The sequence below is a fragment of the Carex rostrata genome, chromosome 24, assembly GCF_964058835.1.
Source record: "Carex rostrata chromosome 24, lpCarRost1.2, whole genome shotgun sequence".
NCBI lineage: Eukaryota > Viridiplantae > Streptophyta > Magnoliopsida > Poales > Cyperaceae > Carex > Carex rostrata.
In genome coordinates this window covers 5,170,005-5,184,294 of record NC_135941.1, presented here as the reverse complement: position 1 = coordinate 5,184,294, position 14,290 = coordinate 5,170,005, and the positions used below count along the sequence as shown (strand labels likewise).

The 14,290-nt window shown below is 36.4% G+C and overlaps 2 protein-coding genes across 2 annotated transcripts; one reads left to right on the top strand and one right to left on the bottom strand.

Annotated features, from left to right (window-relative positions):
• The first annotated feature begins 64 nt into the window (after nucleotides 1–64).
• On the top strand, nucleotides 65–2,768 carry LOC144575552 (putative pectinesterase/pectinesterase inhibitor 51). The gene is made up of 2 exons (XM_078325740.1): nucleotides 65–1,077; nucleotides 1,843–2,768. The coding sequence occupies exons 1-2, from the start codon at nucleotides 72–74 to the stop codon at nucleotides 2,547–2,549; spliced, it is 1,713 nt and encodes a 570-aa protein (XP_078181866.1). The 5' UTR covers nucleotides 65–71; the 3' UTR covers nucleotides 2,550–2,768.
• A 4,489-nt stretch (nucleotides 2,769–7,257) lies between these two features.
• On the bottom strand, nucleotides 7,258–11,870 carry LOC144575332 (putative UDP-glucuronate:xylan alpha-glucuronosyltransferase 3). Its single transcript, XM_078325430.1, has 5 exons — nucleotides 11,566–11,870; nucleotides 10,952–11,042; nucleotides 9,870–10,079; nucleotides 8,643–9,313; nucleotides 7,258–8,394 (listed from the first exon to the last, which is right to left on the bottom strand). Exons 2-5 carry the CDS (start codon nucleotides 11,017–11,019, stop codon nucleotides 7,394–7,396), a joined length of 1,950 nt encoding a protein of 649 aa, XP_078181556.1. The 5' UTR covers nucleotides 11,020–11,042; nucleotides 11,566–11,870; the 3' UTR covers nucleotides 7,258–7,393.
• Nucleotides 11,871–14,290: the final 2,420 nt, after the last annotated feature.

Sequence of the window (14,290 nt, the reverse complement as noted above, 5' to 3'; positions counted from 1 at the left end):
TAATATATAAACAAAACTAAAAGGCAAAACGGCAAAACCTGATTGTTCCTTTCCTCCCCCTCCAACTCTCCATGGCACATTCCCCTCCTTGCCGCCTCCTCTTCTCTCTCCTCCTCCTCCACTCCCTTTCCACCCTCACTTCCTCATTTAACTTTCATGCCTTACCCACACCAAAACCAAAGCCTGTAGAGGCTAGTATTGCACCCGCACCCTCGCCTTACCCTCCTCCGCTCCCCTCGGCTCCCCTTCCAATCCTCCTCGCATGCAATGCCACTCGTTTCCGTTCACTATGTGTATCCACACTTACCTCTCATTCTCCTCCCATCGGCTCCCCAATTCCTCTCTCCTCCCTCCTGTCAACCTCCTTCTCTGCTTCTCTCTCTTCCATCCTTCCTGCCATCTCCACTGCCAAATCCATTTTCTCGCACTCCTCCAATAATGCCAACCTTTCAAATGCGGCCTCTAATTGCATTGAACTCCTAACACTCTCCTCACGCCGCCTTGGCACTGCCTCAAAATTAATTTCCCTCCCCTCGGCCCGCATTCATTCCTCGGCAGCTCTAGTGTACCAATACGACTGTTGGTCTGCCTATAAGTATGTGAATGACTCCAAAACAATTTCTGATGCAATGGCATTCCTGGCAAATAATCTCACTGCACAAACAAGCAATATCATTTCCATGTTGGCTGCAATGGAGAGGTATGGCAATGACACATCTCTGTGGACCCCACCACAAACTGAGCGAGATGGGTACTGGCCCAAAGCTACCTCATCCCGGTTTAGTGCCAGGTCAGGTATGACAGGTGTGCCAACTTGGTTAAAACCAAATGTGACTGTATGTAAAACTGGTACGTGCAAGTATCACACAGTACAGAAGGCGGTGGATGCAGCACCAAAGAACGCGAGCAAATGGTATGTGGTGTACATAAAAGCAGGGGTGTATGAAGAAACGGTACGTGTACCGTCTGAAAAGACTAATGTTGTATTTGTGGGAGATGGTATGGGTCGGACAGTGATTACTGGCTCACTCAATGCTGATATGGTAGGGGTATCTACATATAATACGGCTACTGTAGGTATGTGCCTATGTCTATGCATAATGTATTAGATATGGAGAAACAGTATTTCATGTGTATTTTAATGTGTTGACCAAATCAATGCTAGGTGGGTCCATCTTCTATCTTGTGGTTTCGCTAACTGTCTAAGAACCCCTTTTTGGTGAACTATATAAAAAATAGACAAAAATCCACAAACACGTCTGGCTAAAATTAGGACAAAAAATAGTATAAATGAAAAATATTGTTTGAATGAGCTGTCTTAATTAGAGACGTAAATTTTCTCTCTTTTGAAGTTGAATTAAATTAGAAAAAAATTTAGGTTGGGTCAAATATTAGTTTCGTGTAGCACGGTTGACAAATGGAGGAACAGAGGTATATATTGATGAATATCAGAGTATATATAAATATCCAAACATAATGATATAATATAAAAGGGTTGAATAATTTTAATGAGATTAATCATCCTATCAATAATCCGACTTGGTAAATTGAGGAACATAACAAAACAAAAAAGCAACTAGCTTGGTCCCTTTCGTGTGACCCAGATAATGGCATTGGTCTTTTCTTTCATTTTGGGCCATTTCCATTTAATATGGATCATATATATTGGCCTAATAAAAACCAATTACCAGTAGCTACGAAGGGTGCATTTTTTACTTGTATATAGTTCCAGAGGTGATTTGAAATAATCTCTAAGGAACTACATACTAAATACTAATACATTAAAAGAAAATGTACATTTTGGATCAAAGCTGTTGTCTAATCTTTATTTCGTACTTGTAGGCGTTAACGGAGATGGATTCATGGCTCGGGACTTGACTTTTGAAAATACGGCTGGACCTAATGCACACCAGGCTGTTGCATTTATGTCCGACAGCGAAGGCTCTGTTCTCGACTCAGTTGAATTTGTTGGACACCAAGACACGGTTTACGCACACTCAATGCGCCAATTCTATACCAACTGCCGCATTTTAGGCACAGTCGATTTCATCTTCGGCAACTCGGCCTCTGTATTTCACAACTGCTCAATCTTGGTCGTGCCACGTCAGCTCAACCCACGTGATGGTGAGTCCAACATCGTCACAGCACATGGCCGTACCAATCCAGAGCTATCCACTGGCTTTGTATTTCAAAATTGTGCAATAAATGGCAGTCCAGACTACCTTGCATTGTACAGGGAGAACTCCACAGCACACAAGGTCTATTTGGGTCGGCCTTGGAAGGAGTATTCACGTACTGTGTTTATAAATTGCTCCATGGATAGGATTATCCGGCCTGAAGGTTGGCAGCCATGGCAAGGTGATTTTGCTCTCAAGACCCTATATTATGGGGAATATGGTAGTTCAGGTCCTGGAGGAAATGTGACCGGACGGGTTCCATGGAGTAGCCAGATCCCACCGGAGCATTTGGCGATTTATTCTGTTGAAAATTTTATACAAGGGGATCAGTGGATACCAGAATATAAAGGCCGGAAATACGTTCGTCGGTGAAGTTTGATGTATGCACATAATAGAAGTTGCAACGTCTTCTCATGGCTCTTTGGTCTGATAATTGATTATTTGTGTTAGTAACTGTTGTTTTGTCCAAAACAAAAATGAAACAATTTACAAGGGAGGTGTAGATAAGCTATTTAAGTAATCACATAGTATGGGGAAGTGGTTTGTTAATGATCACTCGTTTATTTTTTATGTACATTGAACTCATGTAAACATCTTCTGTAAATGTGCCTCTACTACTATTAGTCTTTTCATATGCTGTTGAATGTTAATTACAAGAATCTACTCTAGAACACCAGACGTCTTTTTGTCAAATGATTTCTTATTTGATATCTATTGGACAGTTGTGAAACACTTTCTTTCTTTCTTTCTTTCTTTCTTTCTTTTTTTGGTTGAAAGCCCGTAGGCGATTACATTAATCCAACGATATACAAAATAGCTATTACACAGATTTCTTTTGATTAAAATAGAAAGTATGAAAACTTATATATTGATCTATTTGTAAAATCATCTAATTTGTTATGTCAAAAAATAATAGATATGTGAAGCCAGATAATGCGAATTGGTCTATTCGCGTCCAATTAGCAAGTAAGTGGACCTTCCGATTTTCTTCTATGGAAATATAGACACAGCAGTAATTTTTCGAGTTGCATGGCTAGCGGAGTACGGCGTATCGAGTCCTTCCTTGTGGAAGTTTCTAAGTTAGTAGTTTAATAGACATAAATTAAAAAATATTCAGATATCTATTAGGTTCTCCACTAGACATAAATTAAAGGGTTTTGAATATTTTGTTCGATGCATGTGTCGAAAAAGTGGTATATCATGCATGCATCCAATAATAATAAATCATTTAGGCTAACTTCACAAGCTCGGATTAATTGCATAACTTGTTTTTGAGTTGGTCGCTCCTCGGTTTTGTGACTATCCTAATGATTGCTAATATTGGTAATAACTGCCCAAGGCCTAGTTTGAGTTTCTTAACAGCCCATTTCATAGGCCGAGTCTGAAGCCCATGAACACTGCGGTGCCACCATTTTTCGTACCAGCGTAACCGAACGCAGGAGAGTGTAGATTGCACGTCCGGACCTCTGAAGTAACTCGAGTTTTGAGATTAGATCCGGACCGTCTGATCAAAATCTGGGCAAAATGCACAGGCTAGAGGTGTTCAAACGGTCCGATTTGTTGGTTTTTCACCAAATTGAACAAATTTGGTTCAAATGGTTCGGTTCGGTTTAATTTATAAATTATTTCGTTTTAAATGGGTTGGTTCAAATTTAGATCTTTTAAAACTTACTAAAAAACTAAACTGATCAAATTATAATAGTTCGAGAATAATTTATATTTTATTTGATTCATTCAAATGCTTCATTCCTATTATTTTGGTTTGAATATTTTAAAACATCTACATATTTTATCTGAAATTGCACAATGTGTGTAATGTTATCTTGATATTTATTACTATGAAATTACTAATGTATTAGTGTATGTATTGAGTTTTGACCTTTTAAAATTTATTTTTTTTATATTCGGTTCAACCAAACAAATTAAAATTTAATTCAATTTAAATAGTTCGGTTGAATTTATAAAAACTGAAAATAAATTTCATTTGATTATTTTACTTTGGTTTTAATCAAACTAATCGTGTAAACACCTCTAGCACAGCACAGGAATTCAGATCCAGTGAAGTAACTTAATTTTTGGATTTTAAATCGGAACCATCCGATTCAAATCCGCAATAATCTATCCGAAGTAGAGCGCACATATCCCGAGAGATGAATTCGAATTGTACGGTTCCAATCCAAAACCCAAAGATTGGGTTACTTTAGAGGATTCGGACCCTCTAGCACAGGCCATTCATTATATATTTATATGTGCCAAAACAGATCTGACAGTACTATCTAATCTCAAAATTCGAGTGTTTTCTTTAGGGAAAAAATAATTCTGAGTTAGTCCAGGTGATATGAATTCGAGAATAGCAACATATATATTGATGTAGATTGGACAACGAATCACTGACGGTGCAGAGATGCTTGCCACCACAAATGAGAAGAGACAAGCGTCGAATGCTGCATGTGACTACATCGCCTTGAATAGGTACTTTTAGTACTGTGGGAATATGTCATTTTCTCCGCATTTTTTTCATTTCACAAATACAGTGTGTAATTCAATTCCTAATCTAATTAAAGATGTTAGTGGTTACTGATTAGAACAAAGGCTGCTTTCATTATCATTGTTATTGATGTTCTCGTTGCTATTCTAATCATTATCTTGCTTAGCTGTTTTCTCTTGGAATTTGGCAGGTTTATTTTAGAATTTAGACCTTACATTTGAAAGAATTTTCTGATTGAAACAGGAAATAATTATAGAAACATTAAATAATTGGTGGGAGTGGGATGGCTTGGTACTCAATTCTGATTTCACATCTTTATAGTTCAGGAATTGGGGAGAGGGGGGTTTCCGATGGGCATCGGACCAAATCCGGTTCGATGGGGGTTTAAACCGTCAGATCTGCTTTAGGATTCGCACCCGCAATTTCGCGTCTGCTTTAAAATCCGTACACACAAATCCTAAAGCAGATCTGACGGTTTAAACCCCCCATCGAACTGGATTTGATCCAATGTCCATCGGACACCCCCCTCTCCCCAGGAATTGACATATTTAGCATCACAGCTGGACTTGATTCGACCGTAACATTTAGATCTGACAGCGACCTCTCTATGCTGTGCACTCTTAAATACGCCATTTATTGAGGAGATATGTTCATTCAAGTTGGAGGGTAAATGGGTCAATTCTGTCTGGTAAAGAAGATAAGAGAACTAAGATGATATCATATTATCATGTCTCTGCATCGTGCTTCTGTCAATGCCTAATTTTTGCCAACTAATGATACCAGGACAGTGGAGAGTGGAGACGGGAGTTGATTTTACACATCTAGGAAAACAGGAATCTTTAATAATTCTTATTAGGCTAATATCTAGATCGAATTTTTTTTATAAACATTAGAAAAAAAAAATTATGAAACCAACATGATTATTTTTTTTTTTTTACAAAATCCATAAGAACCGAAATGTTATTTCGGTCCTCTTTTTTTTTAGACCGAAATGGTCCTAGCCGTTTTCACAGATTTCGAGAAAAAAAATATGTGAAAAAATTGTAAAAATACTTGAAACCGAATTGCCATTTCGGTTCCAAATAAAAAAAATATATGTAAAATTTAGTTTCCAAGCATATTTTAATATAGACTAAACATCTAATGGTTTGGATCGGCTATTTAAACTTTGAAAATGAAGATATTGCATGAAGTAAAAACGTGTTTTACTTCGCAACTCACCGTAGCCTTACTATATATATAGAGAGAGAGAGAGAGATGGACTATGGTGCATTGCAATGCATGGAGGATTTTGTGCATTGGACCATAAATCTAAAATTCAAAATCCAAATGACCGATCCAAACCGTTCATCTTGTTCTCCATATTAATATGTGCTTGGAGTCCAAATTTTACATTTTTCTGATTTTTTTTACTATTTATTAAGTATTTTACAAAATTGTTGATCCAACGGTGGCTGTTGATTTTACTGTTTTGTTAAGCCACCGTTGGATCAACAATTTTGTAAAATACTTAATAAATAGTAAAACAATTCAGAAAAATGTAAAATTTGGTCTCCAAGCACATATTAATATGGAGAACAAGATGAACGGTTTGGATCGGCCATTTGGATTTTGAATTTTAGATTTATGGTCCAATGCACAAATCCCTCCATGCATTGCAATGCACCATAGCCCATCTATATATATATATATATATATAATATCAAAACGTTTGCACCACACCTCCCGTGCAACCAAGTCATTTTCCAATTTTTTTTAAGTCCAAATGATCGATCCGAACCGTTAGATGTGTTCTCCATATTAAAATGTGCTTGGAGACCAAATTTTACATTTTTTGAAATTTGTTTACTGTTTATTAAGTCACTTTGAAAATCGCTGATCCAAATGTGGTTTAACCAAACAGTAAAATCAGAAGCTACCGTTGGATTAGCGATTTTCAAAGTGGCTTAAAAATAGTAAAAAAATTCCAAAAAATGTAAAATTTGGTCTCCAAGCACATTTTAATACGAAGAACACATCTAACGGTTCGAATCAATCATTTGGACTTTAAAAATCAGAAAATAATTTGGTTGCATGGGAGGCGTAGTGCAAACGTTTTGATATTAGCCACTCTCTCTCTATATATATATATTTTTTTTAAATCGAAATGACATTTCGATTCTTATGTTTTTTATAAAAAAAATAATCATGTTGATTTCATTAAAAAAACCTTTTCCTAATTATGGTTTATAAAAAAAAATTCCGATCCTCGGCTCCTTGCAATAATAATAGCCTGTTGCCGGAGCAAACAAGAAAAGACCGCCTTTTAAACTATAGTATCAGTGGCAAAAATTGAATCATGAAATTCTGGCAATAAAAGTATTATTCTTAAGGAAGCAAGGTGCGTCAGATGCCTTGTCCGATTCACTTCATAATTTGTACACGCTTGATCCACACAAATATTGAAGCAGCACGCACAAATCACAAAGCGAATCGAACAATTCCGAGTAGGCATTGGACACACCCCACTTCCCTGCAAAATAAAAAAAAAATCTCTTGTACTGAATTTCTCTCATCCCAAGTTCCCAACACAGTTCAGCAAATACCCAAAAAAAAAAAAATTCTCTGCTCCGTAACTATTTATTAACCCAATATCCTTTACAAAAGGTACATATATCTCTGATAAACTGCTATAAAATCTCTATCAGAACTAGAACCATTCCTATAATTCTACTTACAAATCGAGTCATCACAAAGTATGCTTAACCGAGTTCACTGGACTCGTTCCATTGGTCTCACCCCAATGCCAAAGCATACTTTCCCAGAAGCAAAACTTCTCGAAGCAAATATTCAACCTCGGATCTTTTATCTCTGTCTTCCAGTGGCCATCTGTGTAGTTCCCTTTCTCAGCCTGACGCCGGTCAAACTCCAGCCCCGCCTTCTGCTTCGATCTCAACAAACAAAAACCTTTCAAATTATCTGACATGCCATCATGCACGCGCCACCACCTCTCATGCGCCTCATCACTCGCAAACTCTTGCATAAAATCCACATTCCAATTACAATCATAATCTCTAAAGCAAAGCCATGGCTTTAGCCCCAAATAGTGCAATACATACAGCACTGGCGGGTCGGCCGCAAAAAGCCACTTCTTTTTGGCCTTTGTACTCTCCTCATCTCCTTCCCAAAAATGTTTCAAAAAATTCATGTGTCTCGGAATACGGTGCCACCATGTAAATATTTCATTCAAATAACCTTGGTCGCCACCATTATATGATTGAATATCATTTATGTTCTCCATCAGTAATTCAAAGGTGCAGTTCGATGGCTCGATTACCATGACACCAGAATTAAAAAGGGTTGCGTTATTCCCTGTGGCCGTTATCTCTGGCATGGCAAATAAGAAATCAATATTTCTCATAATAAGCATGTCGGCATCTATAAAAATAATCTTGTCATAGTCAGTGAGTTGCCATAGCCGAAATTTACTGTAGTTCCACTCATTGTATGCGTCACGCTCTGCTTTCGGGTTACGGATCCGTATGATGGTGCGAACCTGCCACCCGGCAGACTCCAGCCCGGCACGGTGTTCACTTGAAATTGTCTCATCAACTAAGATGATGAGGTCCCGTGTGGAGCCCGCTCGTCGGATACTCTGGGCTGCTACAATGGCCCCACAAACATACGCCTGAGCAGAATGCAGTATTGTTGCATATGCTTCCCTTCTTTTGTCAACTGAATATAGCCGTGCTGCATAAGTAAAATATATGTAAGTCTATTTTTGTTATTCATTAGTAAATAGTTCTGAAATGCAGATGTGGGTTCAATTCTCATAAGAGATCTAAAAGGTAATGGTCATAACCTAGATTCAAAAAATAAAAACAAATATAGGGGAACAGAAATGCATCTAATCTTGCCAAAATCCAGATGACATTTAATAATTTCAAGGATATACAAGAAATTGTTAACATAAAAAAATTGATGAGTCAAAAACAAACCTTTTGTTTTGAGTGGTACAGCAAGCTTGCATGACCCAACTGGTAGTCTTACTTTTTGTCTCAGCATTGTCAAATCAGGCTGGTACAGCCAAAGATTGCCTTCCCTTCTAACTCGATCCTTACACTTGAACAAATTCGGTATGGGAAAACAATCAGTGACAAATAGCACATGCACTCTTTTATGCTTCTTATCTGCATTATTGCTTCTTGATCCAAAACGAACTGCCAGTTTAGCAGCTGACAATTGCAAATGTAGTCTCACCACATCCCTAGACCATGTACTTGACCTGTCACATGGCAGTTTGACTGCTATAAGGTCAAACCCTGACCCTTGTTTTCTGGGTGGAACTGGATCGGGGATGGTCGGGCAGGAGGGTATTTCGGTCAATTCTTCCTCATCAATCCATTCTGGGTATAGGGTTTTCCATGTAATGGAGTTAGGTAATGGATCAAGTTTTATGGCTGAGATATGGGAGTTCGGAATGCTGTGAGACCAGTACCGGGTCTCGGTAAAGTTGAAATTTAAAAGGGCTACTTTTAGCGGATTGGTTTTTGAAGGAGACAAGATTGGATCAATGATAGTGAAAAGATCGTGCCATTCAATTTTTTGGTCTGATATGTATCTCGGGTCAATAAGGGGCCGATCCCATATCCAGCCTACATCTACAAACCTGGCATTAAATTAGAAACTTAGTTAACACTCAAGAGCACTAAAAAAATGATAAGCACAATTATGACTTGCATTTTGACATCTGAAGTTTTAGACATTGCTTGCAACAATTAACCAACTTTTGAACTTAAATTACTTGGGCTGAGTCCAAGGAGGCCCGCTAATTAAACCAATTTCATTGGGCCCATTATTTCTGGAGGGTAAGCAACCAGCCTAAAATCTTACTGAACTTTATAAATATGCAATTTGTTTGTGTACAACAATTCTTACAGCTGAAATATAAAAAATTAAAATAAAAAATAACAGGTAAATATCATGCAGCTCCTATAGAAGATAAGAAAGATAATGCCCAAATAAAAGTAACAAATACCCTACACACTTTTTTCATCCCTATTTCTCCAAAGATGTCGCTCTCCTCACTAATTGTCAGTATACTATTATTATATGAGGTGGAGATGACATATTTTGTATGCTTTAGAGATATTTCTCATTTTGCAAGAATCTACATCACTACGAATTTTCTGCAGCATATGTAAAATCATTCCTAAATCAATTACCTAGAGCTAGAGGGAAGTTGGAGCTCTTGATGAACAGAAGGAGAGCATATGAAGGTCAATAAAGCAACGCATATGAGGGAGAAAAGAACTACTTTTAGGGGCTGAAATTTGCAATTTGAACGCTGTTCCAAAATTAGAAGATTCAATCTCTCTATTTCTTTTAATACCCCTCCTCTCTGACCCCTCTTCTTGCTTGTGTCATCATCTTCCCTGAATAATTAAAAAAAAACATGAATTAAAAAAAATAACTACAGAGAATAAACAGGTAACAGATTCTATAATAGTAACGAACGCATTTTAAATATGACAAGTATAAAATTTTGACCAAATATTTCGTTTAATTTGTAACATGTGAGGTTAGCAGTATTTAATTGATGGGACCTTCAAAAATAAGATTTGCAAGCTGTTAGATAAAGATAGTGACTGTAGCAGCATCATGTATCAATTTTGTGAAAATTGAACTAGACCACCATAGTCAGCAAGTTAGTTGATTGTTGTGTTACGCATTAATTATGTAATCTTGTGACAATTTCCCTTTCATCATTTAATCAAATTAATTTCTTTCTGTTCGGTTGGTAAAGAAATAAAACGACATGAAGATCAAAACCTATATAGAGAATTGACATCCTCAAGTGCATGAAGGAGATTAAAAAAATAACTGCATTTACTACTGCAATTCTACCATAAACAAAAGAAATCAAAAGGGCATAAACGATGTTGTTCTTTTTCCTTGTTTTCTCCAAACTGTCATATCTATTTAAAGAAACATTTTTTTATGGGTCTAAAGATTATTTCCAAATCATATATTGTTCACCTTGCCTTCATGATAATTTACAAAATTAACATAGAGTAATTAAATTATACTTCAAAAAATTATTTCAATTGTAAGATGTAAAACTGACTTCATTGAGAAGTAATTAGGTTAGAAATTAAATATCTTAGAAGAATAATACAATGAGCATTTACAAGCTTCTGAAGCTAAATTCAAAGAAAAGTTAAAAAAAAAAAAAAAAGTAACATAAAAACCGGGATAAAAATCTTTACACAACATGAGAAAGCACATGCTACAGCAATAGGAGTACCTGTAATCGTCAAGACGGTGCCGATTCTCTAGAGAAGAAGGAAGCAAAGCTAATACCAGTCCTTTCATGTCAACCTGTCTGGCCACCTCATCTGAACATTAAAAACCATTGTGTCAGAAATCAGAATCTTTACGAAACCAATTGATGAAGATAATATTTTTTTTACTTTTTTCAATAAAATGAAAACAGAAAAACTGTTTACGATTAACTGAAGATTTCCAGTTACCTTCAAAAGAAATAAATGTCGGGTTGAAAGAGAATTTTTTTATGAGCACAAAAAGCCCTTTGTAAATAGCTTCTATTAGATTTAGAACACAGATAGTGTAAAGTGTAAACCAACAGCGCCGCACAAATCCAGAATCCAATGCCAAATCTTTCGAAAAAAACAAACTTTTTTTTATCGATGTATAGGGTAGTAAAAAGACGACATTTAAACTAAAAACAAATGCCATCAAACAAAATAGAAATCTTTGAGAAGTTCAGAACTAGGGAACTATTACTGATTAACGACAATAGATGCGAAATAGTTCAAGCATTACCCAAAAACAAAGAGCCAAAAACCCAAATCCAGTTCAATCTTTCAAAGCATCTAAAAGAAAAAGAAAAATAAGTACCAACAGGCGAAGAGAGCTCAGTAGAGGCGCTAGAAAGAAGAACAGAGGGAGGGAGAGAAACTGAGAAGGCAGAGTACGTATTAGTAGTTGGCTCGCGGGTGGCGCTCTAAATTCTTCCTCGGGTTTAAAAGTTGGATTTCTTGCTTTTGAACGCAAAGTCGTAATCTTTTCGCATATTTAGGGACCACACTTCGCGTCAAATTTCGGAGAAAAAGAGTTTGGGGAAAAAACACGAGTCGGTGCGGTACGGTGCCACCGTTTTAACTTTTTTCTTCGAGGCAGACACCCCTTTCAATTCATAGAGAGACGCGGCAGTAAAATAGCGATTTCAGGCGAAATGTAATCATGCACTGTGCACTGGGCCCACCAAAAAGAGGAACTTATTTAGAATCCGCATCACCCCAGGTACCTGAGGTGCAAGTTGTGAATCTGAACCATTCATTTCACTTGGCACGAATCTCAAAGCAGGCCCTAGCCTCAACAGCTACCGGATTGAGTTTAGCCTGGATAGAATTAATCTGGACTGTCCATTTTTATTAATTGCATCTCAGGTACCTGGGGGGATACGGACTCCAATTATTTAATGAGATTTTATTGCTGTTTATTGGGAATATGGAAATCGCTTACACGCCTATGAAGTTTACGATCTTCTACTTTATGGTGATGCGGCGTTCTTTGATTCGCTGGTTAACTTGGAGCCACCAAAAAGAGGAACTTATTTAATGAGATTCTGTTGCTGTTTTATTGGAAATATGGAAATCGCTTACATGCGTATGAATTTTACGATTTTCTACTTTACGGTGATGCGGCGTTCTTTGATTCGCTGCTTAACTTGGAGCTAAAAAAACGAAAATGACACGCCTCTTTCTGAATAAAAGGAATTAAATAATTAATAGTAGCAAATCTCCTTCGATTTTACTTCTCTTTTTTATTTTACTTTTTTATAAATACTGAAGATCTCTTTAATTACTTTCTATCCGAAAGGGATGACACAGACAAAACTATTAGTTAATTATTTTAGATAGTGCTTTTCTGATTAAGGTAAGCATTATGATCTTCTGACTTTTTAGAAAATGCTAATGATGTCTTGTTTGATTTTCTTCATTTCATTGTGTTGAAGTTGAAGTATTATTTAATATTTAGAGTTCATGTAATGATATGCTAATGCTATACAGGTATAATGGCTAGCTATGATGGGTGAAAACGCACTACGAAGCCCCAAAGGAGAAATTTAGTGGCAACAATGCAACATGGAAAACAAGGTGGTACATGTTAGTAGTTGGGTATTTAATGAGAGGATCAGGAGATAAGGTAGAATTCGTATCCTCTGAGATATCTCAAACTTTGCGTGACTTTATAGAAAATCCTAACCGTTTGAATATGTTCTACACGAATCTCAAAGCGCACGTGACACTGACCCCCTACATCACCCCCGAATAGGCACCGGACACGTCGGCCACGCAAAAGTTGAGATATCTCAGAGGATACGTACTAAGATAAGGTAGGCATGGTGCATTATTTGCAGAGTTTTGATTCTTTACTGCAGGTAATGGTCATGTTATAATGTGATGAGTCAGGACTAAGGAGACTTAGATTCACAAAAGCTCGTTCAAAATTGGATCTAAACCGTCTGATTCGTCTGATTCACGTCCGAATTCACGCGAATAGTTTAGATTTGTGGAGCCAATTAAATTTATTTAAGTTTTAAATTTGTTCGCACGAATCTGATACAGACCCGTAAGAGAGTATAAATTACAAGACTGACATGCAATATTATTGGAAGAACACTATTTAATAGTTCTAAGAAACAAGAAGAAAGTCAAAAAGAGTAGAGAATAGAAGATATAGAAAATGCACTACTTTCGTTCTTATTTCATATTTGACTATCACGAGCGCAATACTATCAAGACTGGTATTTTCCACCATTCTTTCAATTATTCCATTTTAATATTATTTAGTATTTTTATCAAATAAGTTCTTAATTATTTTGGAGTTCAATCAACTTTACAGAGCAAAAATTATGTATGGATTATTAAATTTAGAACGTGCATTGATTTCTTGAGTATTTTTTTTACAAGGATTGTTTGCTTAAAGTACATGGGTGACCCAAAACATATTATATTGCAATAAAATTATTTTGATAATTATAATGATTAATTCCACTATACTGAGATGGAGTGCATATAAATTTTTATTTAATTTAGGACTTATTGGACCTACCTTATTTTTTAAAAAGTACTTATTAGATACTAGTAAATAATTCAAACATAATAGTTTGTTTTATCTGCTTTGTCACGGCTAATTTGACTTGGTTTTTATTAGCAATACTTTATTGGGGCATGGATTGACTACTTATTTTTTTGTTAACACGAATAAGAACCTATTCCTCCATAATTTTTATACATTAGTGTTTGAATATTAAATATCTAAATGATAATTAAAGTCGTTATTTATATTTCTTCACGAGGATGTACCGGAATTTTTTTTATCCCATATTAAAAAAAAAAAAAAAACTCTAAGTTATGGGGATTCTAAAACACTCACGCTGCATAATGGCTTGGAAACCTCATTCTTGGGAGACTGCAGATTGGTTTGAAGGCTCCTTAAAAATCTAAATATATTTAATAGCTCAGTGCATTTTTGAATTTTTGGGGGCCTTCAAACCAATCTGCGTTCTCTCAAGAATGGAGCCGTCAAACCATTCTGTTGCCCGGGTGTTTTTGGA